General features: G+C 38.4%; 1 protein-coding gene across 2 annotated transcripts in view; it reads right to left on the reverse strand.

The window, feature by feature from the left end:
- The window catches only part of LOC127416496 (NACHT and WD repeat domain-containing protein 2-like), a 101,915-nt gene extending 82,839 nt beyond the window's left edge, over positions 1–19,076 (reverse strand). The window contains exons 1-2 of one of the 2 annotated variants that reach the window (XM_051655909.1): positions 18,957–19,076; positions 17,300–17,471 (exon numbers count right to left, since the gene is read on the reverse strand). In XM_051655909.1, coding sequence (XP_051511869.1) covers positions 17,300–17,450 — 151 coding nt within the window. In that variant the 5' untranslated portion in view covers positions 17,451–17,471; positions 18,957–19,076. Of the gene's footprint in view, positions 1–17,299; positions 17,472–18,045; positions 18,284–18,956 lie in introns of those variants that run through there. The other variant, XM_051655902.1, reaches the window with a different exon arrangement.
- Between the last annotated feature and the right edge of the window lie 1,286 nt (positions 19,077–20,362).

Here is a 20,362-nt window from a genome sequence, read left to right on the forward strand (position 1 = left end):
ATTTACCATGGTATTTATATTGTATACAAAAGAATATCATGGTATTACCAAGGACTCATGTTAATGACATGGTACATAAAAAAAAATAAAAAAAAGACTACATCCAAAAACCACACGGTACATTTTTGACTGTGTGGTATTATAGTTTCTCCCTCTTAAAAATTCCTCATCATTCACTTGAACACTTAAGAGAAAATCACAATTTAAATCACATTACAAACATTTCTCTTTCGAGCTCTCTTCAAAACTTGTTCTTCACTACATTGCGCATCTCTCCCTGGGGATAGAGAGCAGCATGGCGAAGCTGACCTTGTGTGTGTGAGTGCGTATGTATGTGTTTTGTACACAACAGCAGTGCATGTCATTGAATATTACATGATTCCCTTTGTCACAGACAGTCAGAGCGATATGAGACATGAAAGTTGGCACACTGAGGATACCTAAGCTTACACTGTATTAAAAGAAGTCTGTTCAAAGTTATTACTGCCAGGTTACTACAGTAGTAGCAGAGCAAAAACAAACACCCTAAGACAACATCTACCTCATACATATGACATTGATTTCACCCATGCTTTCAGACACCAAACTTTGATTTAAGACCCTGAACAATTAAAGCAGCGATTACAAACATTGAGCAGTCTCTAAAGGGCATGAAAACATTAGCTTTTGAGAATACGTGATGAGAGTCTGATGTTTCAAGGTCACACACTGGGTGAGGCTTAGTCAAACAACTCCCTTTGCATCGTTCTACTCCCTCTGGCTCTCCCTCTTTGCTTTTCTTGGCTTGTCCTTCTTTGATTTACCTCAAACTGACAGCAAAAGGTAACAGAACTTGTTTGCTGATTTATACGCACATTTCAACCCCTTTGAAACATATTTTCCTCTTCTGCTTGTCCGTATCAGTATGCTATTGTGCAGGCTCTCTGCTGATATTGCAACAGAGAAGAGAGAGCTCTCTGTGGAAGATGAGGCCAATCATGTGCTTGGAAGCCTCAAGATACAGGCAGCCAACACAGCATGTGTCACTTCTCGCTACAGCATCTCTATTTGTGTCAACCTTTATGAGATTTTTGGCACAGAGCTTGAGTGCCTCCTTCTTGTTTTAAATCTTTAATACCTGTTCATTCTGTTCCTTTTTAGGTGCTTTATTGAGCTGCCCTACAAGTATCTAGTCTCAGCCTTTTTCGTCTCTTGCACACATCTCCCTCTGCCCCTTTGTTCTTTTCCTGTCTTTCTCTGTTCAATAAATGGTGTGGTGAAACTACCTCGAGTTTTCCTCCCACCCATTTGACTTGCTGCAATGATAACTTTCCATTCTCTTTTTATCTCTTGCTCTACTTCTTCTCCCTTTCCTCTTTCTTTTCACCAACACAAAAACTTGACTATCCAGACAAGAAAAGCATTTAAAAATGTCTCAGACCTTCATTATGACTTTCTCATTATAGTATAGACACTAGGGATGTGCACGAATACCAGCTAGTTGACTATTAAAAACACTTTTTGAAAATCATAAATTGAATTTCCTTTGCGCATTTGCTTGGCAATGCTGAATTATCCTGTACTTTCCCTCTGGATCGCTCACCAAATCGTGCAGTTTTGAGTCCACTGGGGGTGCTGTGGATGTGTGAAAATACTGTACTTGTAATATTTTGATTCTACTTTTTTTGGTATTCTGTTCTTGTTGGAGTCATGCATACCAACAGACAAGGATCTGTTTTTATGGTGGAAAGGAAATGCGAAGTAGTACGAGAAACTCGGAAGCTTTCAGACCAATGTGTCCGTTAAATATCTGAACACGGGCAGAGCACATTTAATAAAAAGACAACTTTCACCACTTGTTTTTCTGAATAATAACATGTGAACTGATAAAAATGTGATAGTCTTTATGTGGACTCTATTTATTTATTTATGTACATTACCCTAATGTCATCAGTACTGGTTTCTATGTAAGCTACAGGTGAGAGTTTTTTTTATCCTTTTTTTATTATCATATATATCATATCATATCATATTGTTCATTTCATTTTTTTCTTCCCAAAAGAAAAGTATAGCTTGTTGAAAATAGCTTAATTTGAAAACGTTCTTGGAAACGTTTGTGAATAAAACAAAATATAAATTTCATGTAAGTGTCATACTTGATATTTTCAGCTGACATTTTAATTTATGAGTAATTGATTACGAGTACTCGACTACAAACTTACTTGAAAATGCCCATCCCTAATAGACAAAATTATAGAACAGTTCCAGTATAAACTGGTTACAAAGTGATATGGAACTATAAAGCTGTCATCAGACCTGTCATAGCCTGATATTGAAAATTAATCAACACCTTAGAATCCCTATCAACCAATTGGAATCAAGCATTCAATAGTGTAATAGTATAAATACAATAGAGCGCAACAGTGCCCACCCACTTTTTGAGCCGTCTTGGTTCCGGAAATATTTGTTAACCATTAATATTTTCCACACTGATTTCATAAAATCCTTCATAAAATAGTTATGAACTAAACCAACTAACTACGAGGTGACTCACAATGTTACAAACTATGATTTGAAGCAAATAAATAAAAAATAAAAGTATTTGAAAACCAGACAAAATGTCAAAGGGATGTGTACTTAATGTCTTTAACAAGGGAATGAACTACAATCCCATGAAGCATTGCAAATGATGTAATCAATTTTAAAACAATGTAAAAATATAAAACTATTGATTTAAAGTTGTTGATTATAAGTACAGAAACAATACTTTTGAAAAGTTATAGTAAAATATTCAGATATGCAAATAAATCAGCAGTTTGAGAGTTTAGGGAGACCGACTCAATTGTGTCATTCACAGTGCGTTATTGGTGGATCGTTTCTCTTCAGGATCATGGGTGTAGTTCTTAACTAGAAATTCGGCTATTAAACACAATAATAAAAAATGAATATTAAATAACATGGACTGATGACTCCCACAGAAGCATAAAACATTGATTAACAACCTCACATGGTACAGTAGGTCTGTCTTCAAAGGTTCATAAGTTGTCTTTAAAAATCTATTCACTTGTGGAGAATAACTTTTTTACACAACAGTTGGTTCTGTTCCTCAAATCTGATTTTGACAAGAGGGCTGAAGTTTAGTATAACAACACTTGGGTGCTTCATTGTTTGTAGCACTCAGCATGTCTTGTTTTTGCAGCTTTCAAGTCAGGCTCACTGACACACAAAAATGTAAGTTACTTGAAGAAGTTACTGTTTTATTGTTTATAGAACTGTTGTATTAAATCAATCACAATCACAATAATGCCACTGTACTAAATATCAACACAAATTCCTGACTACCTGCAGCCAGATTACAGCTGCGCTAATAATCAGAACAAAAGCAACTCTTGCAAGTGTGATAGTATTGTTTAAATAAAACACAACTCAGTCTGATACTGAAACTTCAAATAATCTTTCTACATGCAACACACCATCCCTAAGGGAAAAAACAAACAAACAAACAAACAAACAAACAAACAAACACATTAGACTAGGGATGGCGTGATACCATTTTTTTAGAACGAGTATCGATACTTCCTTTTTGGTATTGGCTGATATGTTTTTTTTTTTAAATTCAATATTAAAAAAATTATTTAAATTTTATCATCAAAATGTCTAAATAAATGAATTCATTAAAACTTTAATCAAATAAAAATAGAACTTTTAATTTTCCGACATAACACTATTATTTTTATCAAATGAAGTGCTTTTATACAGAACGTCACAGCACAATCTAAAACACCACACTGGAGTTATTTTTGTCAAATAAAGTGCTGCATAACAGAGCATCATTATTGATTGATTATTATTATTAATAGTAGTAGTAGTAGTAATAGTAGTAGTATTACAGTGAATATTACATAACTATACAGTAGTAATATAAATTAGCTTTTATTTTTATTTTTTACAAAAGCTTTTATTTTGAAGTAAAGCTCTTTCAGTTCCTGTGTATTTTTGACTGTAGCTTCGCACCGCCGGAAAAGCAGGTCACTACGTGACATACTCTGCATTCCAATTAGGATAAATCAGCCTCGAAGGGTACTTCCAAGGGAGAACAATCATGATAGCCATGCTGTAACATTGCTTCAAACAGAATTTGCAATAAAAATTACTTTAAAGGTGGGTTCCAAATTAACGTTACCTTTGAACCCCACACCTTTCAGCCCTACCAAACTCTCACAGTGGATGGTAAAGTCTTCTAAGGTAATAGGGCATAGGGAGGAACACTTCTTAATGGAACGTACCCCTAATGTTATTAAAAAAACCGTACAAGGCTGCTATTTAATTAAATAATTATGTAGTCTGTATGTGCCTTGCGCTACAAAGTGAATTAGCGCTCTGCTCACTTTCATCTGCTACAAACAGAGCGCGAAATGGTCATGATGGTCTTTTCCGTGTATGAGTCAAGGAGCTCTAAAAGGTATGAGCAGCCATGCAATCTATATATTTATCTTATAAAATCGCTGCACTTGCGGTTTAATAATTACACTAGGACATAACGTGATTTTAATTTGTAAAAACTGTTACGTCAGATGGTATCGGTTTTTGGTATTGGAGCATTTTTAAGAGTATGAGTACAAGTACGTGAGTGTGGTATTGGACCATATTAGTGTCATGTCAGTAGACAAGACACGTTTAGACTGGCAGAACACCAGGGAAAAGAACCTCGTAAGTAGTTACCTTTATAACAGCCATAAATGAATAAATGTGCAAACACTGGGGAGTGCTTTAGACCGCATATTTACATAACAAATTTTAGCTTTCGAAATGCATGCATCAAGAATTGTGTCAAAGAAATAAGGTCTGAAATATCTAGAGAGAAAGGATAAAAAGGAAGGAAAAATTCTAGGACTACAAGAGCTGCTGTACTGTCTGGCCTGCACATTTACATATGGCATGTTTGACATGATTGACAGTGATAAGGAAACAGGGAGAAAAATGCAGTGAAAACTAGTGAGCTCATTCCTGAAGGGAGGAGGGGGAGTGAGTGCCAATAAAGCATTATTGAACAAGATTGGATTGAATGGAGGGAGGGGAGCGGGGAAAGAAGAATAAGGGAGTCAGGCAATGGTGCGAGAAAATTAAAGACTTAAAAGAGACTTATAATTTCTATAATAAAGCCTTGAAACCTCACTGAAAGGCTTAAAGGGCTGCCATTAAACATCTTGTGAGATGCAGGGAATAAAACATATGGAACAGAAAGGGAATAAAACTGTCCTCTATTTTCATTCGTAAGTCGCTTTGGATAAAAGCGTCTGCTAAATGAATAAATGTAAATGTAAATGTATGAGATTTTCCAGCCTCCATGCATTCGAAGTCAACATGAAATCAAAATTGACCAAAATAATTTACTTGTTTGATTCACATTCCTGGCATTATTATGCAGGATTAATCAGTGCATGCTGTTCAAATAAAATAAAAAAGGTGGTATGCATAATCTCTTAGCAAAATGTCCTAACCAGCTTTCCCTTTCGGCTGACATCACGAATCCCTTCCCCAACCCAATGGATAACATTAAAGGGATAGTTCATCCAAAAGTACAAATTCTCTCATCATTTACCCTCATGCCATCCCAGATATGTATGACTTTCTTTCTTTGGATGAACAAAAACAAAGATTATTATATATATATATTTTTTTAAATATCTCAGCTCTGTAGGTCCACACAATGCAAGTGAATGGTGGCCAGAAATTTGATGGCCCAAAAAGCATATAAAGGCAGCATAAAAGTAATCAATATGATTTCAGTTGTTAAATCTTTATCTTCAGAGTCTGATATGATAGGTGAGGGTAAGAAAAAGATCAATATTTAAGTCCTTTTTTTTAAACTATAAATCTCCACTTTCACTTTCGCTTTCACATTCTTATTCTTTTGTTTTTGGCTGTTCTCATTCTTTGTGTATATCACCACCTACTGGGTAGGGAAGATAATTTATAGAAAAAAAGGACTTAACATTGATCTGTTTCTCACCCACATCTATCTTCTCACTTCTGAAGATATGGATTTAACCACTGGCGCTTCAAAGTTCTGGCCACCATTCACTTGCACTGTATGGACCTACAGAGCTGAGATTCTAAAAATCTTAATTTGTGTGCAGCAGAAGAAAGAAAGTCACACATCTGGGATGGCATGAGGGTTAGTGAATGATGAGAGAATTTTCATTTTTGGGTGAACTATCCCTTTAAGTGCAGCTCTAAATTTTTTTCTCATTAAATATCCTTTTACACTCAGAAATGCATCAGATTACAGAAGTTAAATGGGTTGCGAATGCGACTTTAAGGCCAACCATTCATAAATACTTTAAAAAGTGATTCTTAGGGGGGCCTGGGTAGCTCTTCGAGTATTGATGCTGAGGTTCTCGCTCTCGGAGGGGCGCGTGGTGAGTTGTGCGTGGATGCCGCAAGAGAATAGCGTGGGGCTCCACACGCACTACGTCTCCACGGTAATGCGCTCAAAAAGCCACGTGTATAGATGCGTGGACTGACGGTCACATGCCTGGTAGATGTCACACAACATTACCATCAAGGACATTTTAAAGGAATAGTTCACCCAAAAATGAAAATGCTCTGATTATTCACTTACCCTGATGCCATCCCAGATGTGTATGATTGTCTTTCTTCAGCAGAACACAAATGAAGATTTTTAGAAGATAGAGCTCTGTCAGGTCCTTAGAATGAAAGTACATGGGTGCCAGCACTTTGACAGTCCAAAAGTCACATTTAGGCAGCAATAAAGTAATCCACACTACTCCAGTCGATCACTGAATGTCTTCTGAAGCAAATCAATACGTGTGTGTAAAAAATAAATTGATAATTAAAACGTTATTAACTTTTAAAAAGTGCTTCCTGCCAGCAGCTCACGCAAAGCGTGATGTAAGCACGTCGGCGAGTTCACGCGAGAATCTGGAAGCGGCACTTATTTACAACAGAAGAACAAACGTCACGTAAGAGTTCGGCTATTTCAAACAGCATCAGAGCCCTGGATGGAAGCGCCGATTTAAAGTTAAAAACGTTTTAATTATCGACTTTTTTCTTACATAAACCTATCTATTCACTTCAGAAGACATTCATTGATCGACTGGAGTCGCATGGATTACTTTTATGCAGCCTAAATGGGACTTGTGGACCGTCAAAGCGCTGGCACCTGTGTACTTTTATTATAAGGACCTGACAGAGCTCTGTCTTCTAAAAATCTTCATTTGTGTTCTGCTGAAGAAAGACAGTCATACACATCTGGGATGGCATCAATGTAAGTGAATAATGAGAGAATTTTCATTTTTGGGTGAACTATTCCTTTAAGATAAAAGCTTTTCAGTCACATAACATGTTTTAAACATACTTAATTGTTTATAAGGATCTGCGTCATTTCTAATCCCAAACTGAGGCATCTTACTCCCAATCCTCTGTCCATGTCTACAGCATGTCCACAATTTTAGGTCAAGGCTTTTTGCAGTCATTCCCATGTGGCTCTTACATGTGTCAGCAGCGACAAATGCTCTGAACTGATGATGGTGGCATAGAGATGAGCTGAGTATTGATACAGCTGTCTGATGGAGAAGCATAAGACTCTGAGGGATTAGGTGAGGTCTCCTCTTTTGCCAAAATGGAGGACTATGGGAGTGCCTCCCACCAAAGGTGTCTGATTGTGTGCTTAAGGAATAAGTGAAATTTCATCTGTGATGGCAATCCATTAGCTACATGGCGTTAGTAAACTAATTACAAAATGCTCAAAGGCATAAATATTGTGCGAAACTCCAAAGCATATAATTATCCATCATTATTGTAAGCCATTTGAGTGTTTTTCAAAGTTAATGCATTAAGGATAATTAATGGACCTGAAATTGAAATAGCTACCATACAATCAAAGAAACAAAACATATTTTATTAAATAATACCATGTAACCATAACAAAATTATAATTGCTCTCTTAGGCTGTTTTTACACTTGGTTCAATTGATTAACCTGAACCAGAATCTGATTCTACTAGTCTCTTTAGCATTGTATTTCTGAGGGTGAATGGCAGTATGTTTGTATCATCAGCGCAAGAACCACCATGAGTACTAGCGCCAATTGTTTACCACTGTAGCTATGTAACGACTCGAGAAGACAACACCCCTGTGTCACTGTTTTATTCATGTTGTTTGGATTTGCCACCAAAACTTAACATTCACAGAATGACAAGGCGATTGTCTGTGCGGATGCAGTGTAAGAGATGCAAAGAATGTGAGCTGATCTACAAAGGCAATTTATTCAGAGACAACCAGATATGAGAATAGGGTGCCACACAAAAAATGGGTGGGGGCAATCAACCCCAATGGGGGACAACAGTCAGATACCGACAAGAGGGCGCCAAAGTTGATATTGCAAACACACCAGTAGATGCGTAGCTGCGCCCATGGTCATCATTAGAAATTCACTTCCATACTTCTTGCTTTCATACCAACTACCTGGGCAAGGCACTTTCACACTAATGAAATGAAGTGAACTCTGATATCAGACTCGGGTCTGCACCAAATGCTCAAGTATGAAAGCACCTTTATATTGAAAAATGAGTCTCGTGGCTTGATTTAAAGGAATAGTTCACCCAAAAAGGAACATTCTCTCATCATTTACTCACCTTCATGCCATCCCGCATGTGTATGACTTTCTTTCTTCTGCTGAACACAAACAAAGATTTTTAGAAGAATATCTCAGCTCTGTTGGTCCTTTCAGTGCAAGTGAATGGTGATCAGAAACCTGAAGATCCAAAAAGCAGATAAAAGTAGCATAAAAGTAAACCATAAGACTCCAGTGGTTTAATCCATGTCTTCAGAAATGATATGATAAGTGTGGGTGAGAAAAAGATCAATATTTAAGTAATTCTTTGCTATAAATCTCCACTTTCACTTTCAATTTCACATCTGAAAAAATGACTTAATTATTGATCTGTTTCTCACCTACAGTACACCAATCATATTGCTTTTGAAGATATGGATATAACCACTGGAGTCTTATGGATTACTTTTAATGCAGCTTTTATTTGCTTTTTGGACCTTCAGATGTATGGCCACCATTCACTATGCAGAAGAAAGAAAGTCATACACATCTGGGATGGCATGAAGATGAGTAAATGATGAGAGAATTTTCAATTGGAGTACTATCTCTTTAACTCAGCATGTAAACCTTCAAAACACAGGGAATGCACCATAATAAATAAAGTTGGCTAACACCACACACTGTGTTAGAATGTAGTGTCATTAAATTCAAGGACCTTAAAGCAGTATTAAACTCTTGCACATAAAACTGTAGTCGTCCTTGCTTGCCCTACAGAGAGAGAAAGGAACCAAACAAGCGTATAAATATTATAACACACATTTCCTCAAAACCTCAATTTAAACCTCAGCAAGAGTCCTGCATCTGTGGTCCTTACTGCCCCTCGTAGACGCTCTAAAATTTCAGAGCTGAGTTCTTATATAGCTCTAACATGAATTGAGATCATTCCTCTCAAGTCAAGGAATGTATAAAAGTGAGACTAGTGAGACTACTGGGTAAGAATAGTCGTTTTGAGTGCAAGTGTAGGTCTCCTAGGCTATAATTTGAGAAAAACTTCATTAGAATTATTCATAATGCTTCTTTTAATTCTAAAAATTATGATATGAGCTTAGGTTTTGGGTTTGGCATAATATAAAAACAATAGAAGTCTATGTTATGCCCTCAGATATATGGACAGACAGACAGACAGACAGACAGATAGATATATAGATAGATAGACAGATTTGTGTGGGGTCAGGTTTTGCTATCATACCATCATTTACCATATAAAACCATTAGAAAAATGGCTTAGGATTATGGGATATAAAATATCACTAGCTCAGTATAAAAACAATACAAGTCAATGGAAAGTCCTGTGTTTGTACAGTATGTGTGTGCATCTTTGAAAGGGCCAGAAAGGCCATCTCCATTTCTGTAATTCTGTGGTGCATAAATTGCACCCTCTAGTGCTTAAAGGGGCAGGGCATTGCACCACAGTCCAGAAAGCTATTTCAGGCACAGATAGAGAAAAAATACAGTTCAGTGTCATTAATTCTCTACCTTGACAAATATGTGAATCACCACTGATTTGTGCATCTACAGGTCCAGTCCATTGCACACTACACCTCACACTCTCTCTGTGCACCCTATCCATCACCTCTGAATCATGCTAAACTGTCTTCTACCAGCGGTCGCCAGGGCTTACTGCTGTTGATCAGTAAAAAATACCTCTAATGTTCCTCAATTGCAATAGAGAAGTAGCTTTGAAGTAGCTTTTTTCTTTACAGTATTACACTAGGCAACACCATTCAATTAAGGTGTAGTTTGACAATCTGCAATGCTGTCTGAACAGAAATGCTTTAATTTGGGCAATTACAGAGTTAGTTAACCCCAAAATAAATATCATAATTATTTACTCACCTTCATTTCCATACATTAACTTTTAAGTCCTTATTAACTAAAACTCTACCCTTTGCTGCAGCCCTCAAATCAAATATGACTCCATTAGACATGTTTTGTCACATTTGACATAAATTACATTAAATCACGAGACACACAAGAACCAATGATGTTTGATGTTGTTCACTTCCAACCTGTGACGTAGGTGACATATTTGATTTGAGAACCAGTAGAGGGGGATATTTTAAATGACTAATGACTTAATTTCGGTTTGTTTGTCAAAAAACCTATCATATGTCTTCAGGAGACTTGGGATTATGGACTAATTTTATGGTGTTTTGTTTGTACGTTTTGGAGCTTGACAGATGTGGTCACTAAGAACTGTCATTGTATGGAAAAAAGCTATGTAAATATTCTTTAAAAATCCTTTTGTGTTACACAGAACAATTACAGCATACATGATGGTATGTAATGACAAAATGTTCATATTTGGGGTAAACAATTCTTTTAACATGGCCTGTATATATTTTATGGCAAATAACATGTACACACCTTAATGTGCATCAGGGGCTTGTTAGCACATTACAGCCACAGGTGGCATTTCATGTAGAAAAGATGCTGCTGTTTCAGCTGCTGTTTTTAGAGCCGTCTTTATCTTGAATCCTTCTGACTAAAGGTGCTAATTTTATTCAGAGTGTAAAAGTCCTTGCAGCGATCTCATTTAATTACTGGTATCTTCCCTACTTTCACTTCACCCTCACTTCTCCACAGTCATTTCTCTCTTTGTCTCTCTCCCTCCTAGCCCATTGCTTCTTTCCCTTGGCTTGTTTACTCCTAGATTAGAAGTGGTGGTCGACAAATATGGGTTTTTTTATTGGCCGATGACAATATCCAGAGAGCAGGGTGGCAGATACAATGCTGCTATATCACACAATTTAATATAGTAAATAACATAAACATAACATTGCTAAAAATAAAATTAATAACTTTTAAGCACTATATTTACTCAATTTCACACAAAACTTGAACTTTGTAAAAAAGAATTAAAAAAAATATTGTATTTTAAACGGTAGATAGCAGTTTCTTCTGATTTCTGTTTAGTCATAAAATTTTAGTAATTTATTTGCACATTAAGAAATTGTTAATATATTAGGAAGGAAATAACAGTACACACAGTAGTCCAGAAACCATGGATGGCATGTGCGCATTAACAATCGCATTTTCTCAAAAAATACCAAATCAAACCAATTGTACATACAGTGCATAGTGAATATGACATTTATTTATAGCACACGTGAAGCGCTTTTAATTTGAAGTTGCACTCACACACTCGTGCGGATCCAGCGCAAACAACAATCTTCTCCTGACAGTTTAAACAGCCTGGATCGCCTGCTTGGATTGTCATGGAGTGACATGTTTTGTGAATCAGTGGAACTTTTGATCCTGATCCTGAAGTTTTGATTCTGGCTGGTAAAATACATGCTTCAGAGGAAGATATTAGATGAGCGCTCGACGGGAAGAAAATGCTGGATTTTCGTGAGGTTCGTGAATGACATCTGTTTAAATTAGATATCTGCATATGTGCAAATGGTATATAATATAAGTTTTATTGATATTTGCCCTTTATCATTAGAAAAGAAAGTTAAAGGTGACAGGGAACTGTTGAGGAGAGAGTTTGAATACGTGCTTTCGAGGCAAATAAATGAGCGCTCCACAGGATGCTGGATCTGCTGAAGTTGTGTGAGGTTTGTTTATTACTGTACATCTGTTTAAACAAGATATGCGCATATTTGCAGATGGTATATTATATTAGTTTTATTTATATTTGCCTTTTTATCATTATAAAAGACAGTTAAAAGTTACAGGGAACTGTTGAGGAGAGAGAAGGAGAATGAATCAGGCAAGCACTTTAACATTATGAGCTTAAACATGTCTGTCACGGCTCTGATATGCGGACCGTATAAATGACACTGTGTTGCACACCGGTCTATTATTGTAATAACACGATGGCACGTAACAACAAAATGAACCGTGACTGCTCGTTTACATGTCTCAGTCACTTCACATGCAAGAAGGCGGTTTTCGGCACCCTCAAGAAACAAATCGGCCAAAACGGGAAAATGTATCGGCCTCTGCAATATACTGGTCGACCACTAATTAGAAGTGCTATTTTAAGGTCTCCCTGCAGCCCATATTTAAATCTATGACTGCATACAGTATGTGCTGCCTTGTTCCCATGGCACTCATTAACTCTGAGGTCAGTTCTAAGTAGCATTGGGTTTAAGCCTTTAAATGTAAAAATGAGCAATCGATGGAGGCAATGATGACCTATCAACGATTTCTCAAAATACAAGCAAGAAATTCCCACTCCCTTACCCAATTTCCCACACTCATAAGAGAATTTACTATTGAAAGCATCAGTTACAACTTTACTTTAAAACTAAATATGTAAAGTTTGTCAAGACAAACTTTGTCAAACCAGCATTAAAGCCTGGCCTAAAAGTTTAAAAAGCTTGAAGTTCTAAGGTTTAACAGAACTTACAGTAAGACAAATTGCCAGCTAGTTAAACAGCTAGTCAGACCGATGGTTGGATGGATGGTTGGTTGGTTGGTTGGTTGGTTGGTTGGTTGGATAGATGGATAGAAAAAGGTAGCTCTATAGTGCTCTATAGTAATGGCCTGAGGTTAGTTACATTGATATAATTAATTACTTCAAGATATATGACAGCCAGCAACTGCACATGTGAAGCCACAAATAATTTTTAATCCAACTAACACTTAAAATGGTTGTTGTTCTGGATCATGCGTTTCGGTAGTTTTTACATTGCTTCTTAGGGAGACCGGAACCACAAAACAGTCCAGCGGCAAACAGAGTCATTATGGCGTTGCCCTGTGGTTGGTCAAGAAAATTGAGGATAGCCTTGGCCTGTTTGAACATTCCATCAATGGCCACATTCACTCAGCAGCAGAATACGGTTGTCAGTGCTGTATTTACGTATTTACTACAGCTATGTTTACAGGAGTGACAACAACATTCAACACTCACTGAGCACTTTATTAGGAACACTATGTTCCTAATAAAGTGCCAGACATGGTCTTCTGCTGTTGTAGCCCATCCGCCTCAAGGTTCGACGTGTTGTGCATTCTGAGATGTTATTCTGCTCACCACAATTGTACAGAGTGGATTTCTGAGTTACCGTAGACTTTCTGTCAGCTCGAACCAGTATGGGCCTTGTTTCCCAAAAGCATCGTAAGCCTAAGTAGATCGTAGAATCCAACTTACGATTCATCTTAGTTTTGCAGCCCGTTTCCCAAAAGCATCGTAACTTAAGTAGTACTTGAAAATACTCGTAGATTAACGAGTGCTCTGGAGTAATTGTACAGCGCTAAGAGCATCGTAAGGACACAGACTTATGCAGACACCTGCAGGACAATTGTGAAATTACACCTAATACAATTTAAATACCTATAGCTGCACTTAATGCTAAGACTTTAATATCAGGATATATGTGTTTTATTTTTATTTTTTTAACAGACAAGTCTAATAATAATAATAATGATTATAATGATTATAATAATAATGAAATACATTAAATAGATAGTCTAAATGGATGAATAGATTAATTAGTAAGCAAATAAAGTTATTTGTGTGGACTAGTTGAACAAGTTGGTAACAAGAAAGTTGTGGCATAATTGATGCAGACAACTGTATAAATTAATATTAAAAAGAGAAGAAAAATGTTATTAACTTGCTGCCGTGCATGAAAATTGTCCGTATATATTTGCTCAACATCCTACATTTACATTTATTCATTTGGCAGACACTTTTCTCCTCATCTCCTCTTCCTCTCTGACACCCGAAGTCTCTCTCACCAGCACTACAAGTTGTGTAGCACCACACCTGCAGCATTACTGTCACCGTAATCACTTTTGGGAGTAAAGAGCAGACCTCCGCTTTATTGGTGAATGTCCCTAAAGTGCATCTTCCAAATGTCTCCTTATTTTGCGCTCCTCGATAACACTGAATAATATTCAATGAATGCTTGTAATTAGCAGGATCATACACAGAGCCTCCACTGTCTTCTCTAATCCTGAAGCTTTCATATCGAGAGGAATTTGTAAAAATGAAATATTACAAATGCACACTTGATTATTGAAGCAGATTGTGTAAAAGAAAAAGATCGTTCTGCACAAAATTATTGTAAAAACAATATGTAAATATGCAGTTAATTAGGTTGAATATTTAAGAAAAATTTTTTAAACAAATTTTAGCGAGGTAAATTACAAATTGTAAAGTTATGCACAAATATAATAAAGTTACAATGACAAGCAGCACAATATGGTCACATTTCAGCACTGTCACATGGACAGCGACTCTCTTAAGTAGCACTTAAAGCGCATCCTCGCAAGTTCATGTTAAGTGCATATTTGGGAAATAACAAACGTTCATAAAATTGCTCATAGAAAACGCTCTTAACCGCTGAGATCGATCATTATTGGGGAACGCATCCCTAGACATTTTCTTTTGACCTCTCTCATTGACAAAGTGTGTCCGTCCACAGAACAGATGCTCACTGGATGTTTTTTCGTTTTTGGCACCATTCTGAGTAAACTCTAGAGAAAATCCCAGGAGATCAGCAGTTACAGAAATACTCAAACCAGCCCATCTGGCACCAACAATCATGCCACGGTCGAAATCACTGAGACCACATTTTTTCCCCATTCTGATGGTTGATGTAAACATTAACTGAAGATCCTGACTTGTATCTGCATGATTTTATGCAATGCACTGCTGCCACACGATTGGCTGATTAGATAATCGCATGAATAAGTAGGTGTACAGGTGTTCCTAATAAAGTGCTCAGTGAGTGCATAACGGAACTGACACCTGTAAATTTTCACTCACAACCGCATTTTCGGCAGTCTCGCACTGTGTGAACTCAACTGTACTGACAACTAGTTGTCTGTCATGTCATATAATATGAGAGCCATGCTGCACTGTACAGGTGCATGTTTCATGTTAATCATGAGAGGTTTCGTTTAACTCGGAGACAAAGATATGAGCAGCGTGTTATCTGAAGAACCAGCGGCTGTTTTCCACCAGAGCTTCTCACAGGTGCGAGCTGTGCGACACAAAAGCTGCACTCTGTACTCGGTTAAAAGCATTCAAAGCAGCTGACGGTTAATTATGATCTGATGATAGTTACAGGTGTTAGAAGACGGGCTTGACTTCGGTCGTTCATTCATAGAGACAGACAGTATTTAAGCTGCTACTGTAAGCCGTTGTATGAACAGCACATTTCAAGACTCACCTGTAATTAAATGCGGTTGTCAATCCCAAAAATTTACCGTTTGAACGTAACCAGTGTAAGTCCACATCCACACTAATCTGTTTAAAAGATGAAAAACCTCCGTTTTCAATTCCCTAAAGTCATCGCTTTCTAAGTGTATGTTTACATGACAACGATGCACTAAAAACAGAAACGTTTTTCCTTTGCATTTTTGAAAAGTTTCGCGTACAGACGACAACGTTGTCAAAACGATCCCCGTTCACACGGATCCGCGAAAACAACTAAAAACGCTGTATTATGCATGCCAGGTCGGTAGTTGGCGATGTCACTTTGTAAAGAAACACTACGCGCCTGCACACATAAGCATTCTTCCACAGAGCGGTGAATACAAACAATGAAGATGGCGAAAGCATCGAGCAATTTTGTCTGGACGGATGATGAGGTTGCTTTATTACTACAAGTGACCCTGGACTATAAAGCACGCCACCTTTTTAAGGACTCCAACTGGTGATCTCATGTTGGTCTGTTCGCCCTGGAGGTAAGGACGAAGTTCTCCAAGTTCATGCCTATAGACTGAACACGTAATACGCGTGCGCATGACATCATCGTTTTCACAAATTCGCGTTTTTGTATGTTTACACAGAGACGATAACGGCATCGTTTTCAAAAACTTGCACTTTGAAACCCGTTTTCAAAAGTTTGCATTTTCAGGCCCCAAAAATGTCGTTGTCGAGTAAACGAACAGCCAAAACGCATAAAAAAAGTTTTCCGTTTTTAGTTGAAAACTTTGTCGCGTAAACGGCCCCTTAAACTGAGTGTTTCGAAAATGCTCTCCATTACCGCATACTTTAAAATATACGGTGACGCTAGCAAATTGAAAATGGAGTTTTCAAATGAAAATGGGTAAGTATGGATGTGGCCTATGTGTAGGGGATTTTTGATCGCTCGCTACGGAAAACCGCAAGTCCAACATAGCAACAGTCTGAAGGTCTGAACCAAGTTTGGCGGTAGGTGGAGTGACATTTAATAACGTTGGTCTTTGTTTAGGGATTTTGTAAACACCCTGATAAGACCAAAGTTTAGAACATTATGTTGGCTCTTTCAAGCCAACAAAATAAGAGATTGTGTAACTGTAGCGCAGGACGCTATTTTGTGTCATGCTCGCTAGCCTCTGCTTCTGCGGAACGAGACAGACGGCTCCACTAACAGCTGTCACTGCTGCTTTTGTCAAAACACACGGGACATTGGTCTTGCAAACATTAGCGACGGCCTCATCTCTGAGGATGGAAGCGTGTTATGAAATGATGTGCAACTTTCATCGCCATCTGAATTCATTACTGTAAAATCTGCTTCATTGACACGTAAGATGATGAAGCACGTCTTGCATATCGTTTGCGCTATAACAGGTGCCATTCTGCATGACAGAAAAGATTGTTGGAGCTCTGCGATTAATATGGTACTTTGGTCCAGGTTATTCTCCAGTTTACACACAACAACAACACATACATACACACGCGCGCACCATTCGTGAGTCATCTGGGAAAGCTAAGCTGATAAGAGCTACCGCGCGCTCTTACCGTCAGGGTTTGAGCAGATGAAGACCCGGACGCTCCTGCCCGTGGGGACGTGGAACGGTGGGAGCGCAAGGACGTTGCCACTGATGGCTGCTCTGCGCAGAGCCGATTCACGGGGACAGGGCTGCCTGCTGCCCACTCCAGACGGCCACATGGATGGCGACTTCCAGCGCGGCTGCAAGCAGAGAAAACAATGAAGTGTTTAGGAACATAAGACTTTCATTGCAGGTTTTTAGATACTCAAGTAAGAAAACCTATGGATGCTCGCAGATATTACGCTTGCACGCCAACTCTGCATCCAGAGATGCTGGAATTGACATATTACCATTGCCTGGGCAATTACCATAACGTATGGTAACCGCGCGCAATAGGGAATTATTTTAGAAGAAATTACTCTATTTGATCTCTTTACACCAATTTTCAATATCAATGATGCAACCATAGAAAAACGCAAAAACTGAACCGGTCACGAACTGCAGTCCTTTACTATAATCCCCGCACAAAGGGAACGGACAATCGATCATTTTCTATCTCTCGCCAAACAACGAATCTTAACCATTGTTTTTAAGAGTTTAAGATTGCGTTGTCTTAAGTCGCGTTTCATGCTTTAATATTACGCTACGCGTACCGAAATGCTCAGAACATCTAAAGAAGATAAAGTTGCGCGTCGATAATACAGTAAACCAAATTCCGCCGAAACGCGCCAAATGCGGCCAGCATGCTTGGACACTAACGCATAAAGTGCTTACGTTCATCCTCTTCATCCTGGCGCCTTACACAATATCCAAGCAGGTATCCACGGAAATCACCGGAGACGGCGTTACAAACGCCCATTAAATGTATTTGACCGAAAATCAGCCCCGAGGGACCGGGAGAGTGGCGGTCGTTTCCCGAACCTCGGCAGTCAGCATCCTCCTTGTGCCGTGTCTCATAAAGCTCCGCGCACAGCTTTTTCTGTCCGCAGTGCTTGAGGAAAACACAAGTGAGGTGACAGATATAAGAGTGGAGGAATAGTCCTCTCATCGCCAGCAGTCTCTTAATGCGCAGCGGCAAACAGGAGTACGAGAGGAGGAAGAGGAGGAGGAGGAGGAGGGCTCTGAATTCATTATCAATAAATGGTCCTCTTTCGCATCGCGCTGGAAGTTTAAGTGAATTGAATTAAACATAATTGATTGGACTGCATTGCTCAGCGCGCTTCAGGAAACGCTGAAACCTCGCATATTTTCTTCGCAAAATGTAACGGAAAAGAACGCTACTGTTACGATTATTGTCCAAATACAAAGTGCAGAGAAATACCAAGTACATAACATTTCCTGTTTGGCAAATATAGTAATTCCCGTAAATTCAATTTGCCTTACGCACTAAGGTTCCTCATTATCACGCAGAGCGCAAGACTTAACAGTAGATTAACTTGAAGTCTGTGATGCTGCCTGGCAACCACAATTTATCATATTTGAGGGGGAGAAAAAAACTTAAGATTGTCCAAAAGCATTACTTGTGACATTCTAATTAAAGACTCTTTAAATAAATCAGCAGGCTGGATGAAAAGTTGTAAAACATTAAAATCATGTTACATTAGAACTAAGTCAGCATGATTCACCAAAGTATGATTATATAATCAAACATAAAAACCATAAGATAGTTAACATTAGTAACTTACTGTTCCCAAGGATTGCTTTGCCGTTACCCTACTGGGTCCTGTTGGCTCGGAGCTCTAATATAAAGGGCCAGACCCTCTGCATGAGGCACACAAACACTGCAAGAGGAGAGGTGCTGAAACTGGCTACCAACAGTGGCTTAACCTTTCTTTCCTCCCCTCTTCCGGTAAAGCTGTAATCCGTCCAAGACAGAAGGAACTGCCCTCTTTTGATTTCAGATCAGTGTTGCATTCCTTCTCTTAGTGGTGTAGGCCAGACATTGGGTGGTCTGGGCTGATCATAGAACAGTGTGAAAGATCATAATCTCTCATGCAAATGAGTCTTACACTGAGCGGCATGAAGCTAATGTAGTGGGGTTTTGTTTAAACAGCCCCAGCATGCCACGGGCAATTAGGGAAAGTAACGAGTTGATACAAACATACACACATGCACAATTTTCTGTATGGCTCTCACTTGAATGATTGAAAAAATGCTGGAAACAGTGCTTTGAGGTTTTGTAGTAACAGCACATGTGCACTGTGTATAAACACAAGTGTTCAGGCCACACACAAACAGTCTTCATTATGGCTGTATAATCTGTGTCTGCAATAATGTGGATGTATCATTATGCATCATTTCAAAAGCAGCCGTGCAAAGAGAATAGCTCTATAGGGACAATGCCAAGTCCTTATGGCTTATGATCATCTAACCAGGCTCATTACTTCTTTGAGAATACCACACCAATGCACTACCAAGAGTGTGTGACAGCATCCTCAAAATATGTGCTACTGGAAAATTCATACACATTTGACATGTTTGTTTGTTTGCAGAAAAATGTATGTATGCCATGTGAATGGAGATATCATTTTTATATACATATGTGTGTAAAATTAGTACTAGAGATAGAAAGTAAGCAAGACATACAGAATGAGTAGGCTTATGTCTGTATACGTACGTGTGTGCGTGCTGATGTGCATGTTTGTGCATTCATCCTCTTATACAGGCACTGACACCAGAGACACCCACCAGCCAATGAGACACATAAATCAAAGCCTGACTTCCATTCTTTCCCCATTCCCGTCTTTTGTCTGTTCAAAGCAGCCCCTATACACCTGCTACACCACCGGCATATCCTTGCCTCAAGATAACCCCTCCACAGATCGATACCCTCAATCCAAATGCACGCATAGCTTCCATAGTAGGCCAGACAGGGGCTTTGCCTCCCTCTCTAAATGCATAGAGTGTGAGAACATTTTACTTCTGCCTCAGAGTGTGAGAGTGTCAAGGTGAAAGTATATGATCAAAGGGAAAGTGTTAAAGGCTTTGTGAAGAAGAGACTTTCATTGACGGATGACCCACAGACACTTAGCAATCTGAGGGAGAGTTTAAAAGAATGGAATAGATTTTGGCATGACATACCTTTGCAAGC

Source organism: Myxocyprinus asiaticus, chromosome 2 (assembly GCF_019703515.2).
Source record: "Myxocyprinus asiaticus isolate MX2 ecotype Aquarium Trade chromosome 2, UBuf_Myxa_2, whole genome shotgun sequence".
Classification (NCBI taxonomy): Eukaryota; Metazoa; Chordata; class Actinopteri; order Cypriniformes; family Catostomidae; genus Myxocyprinus; species Myxocyprinus asiaticus.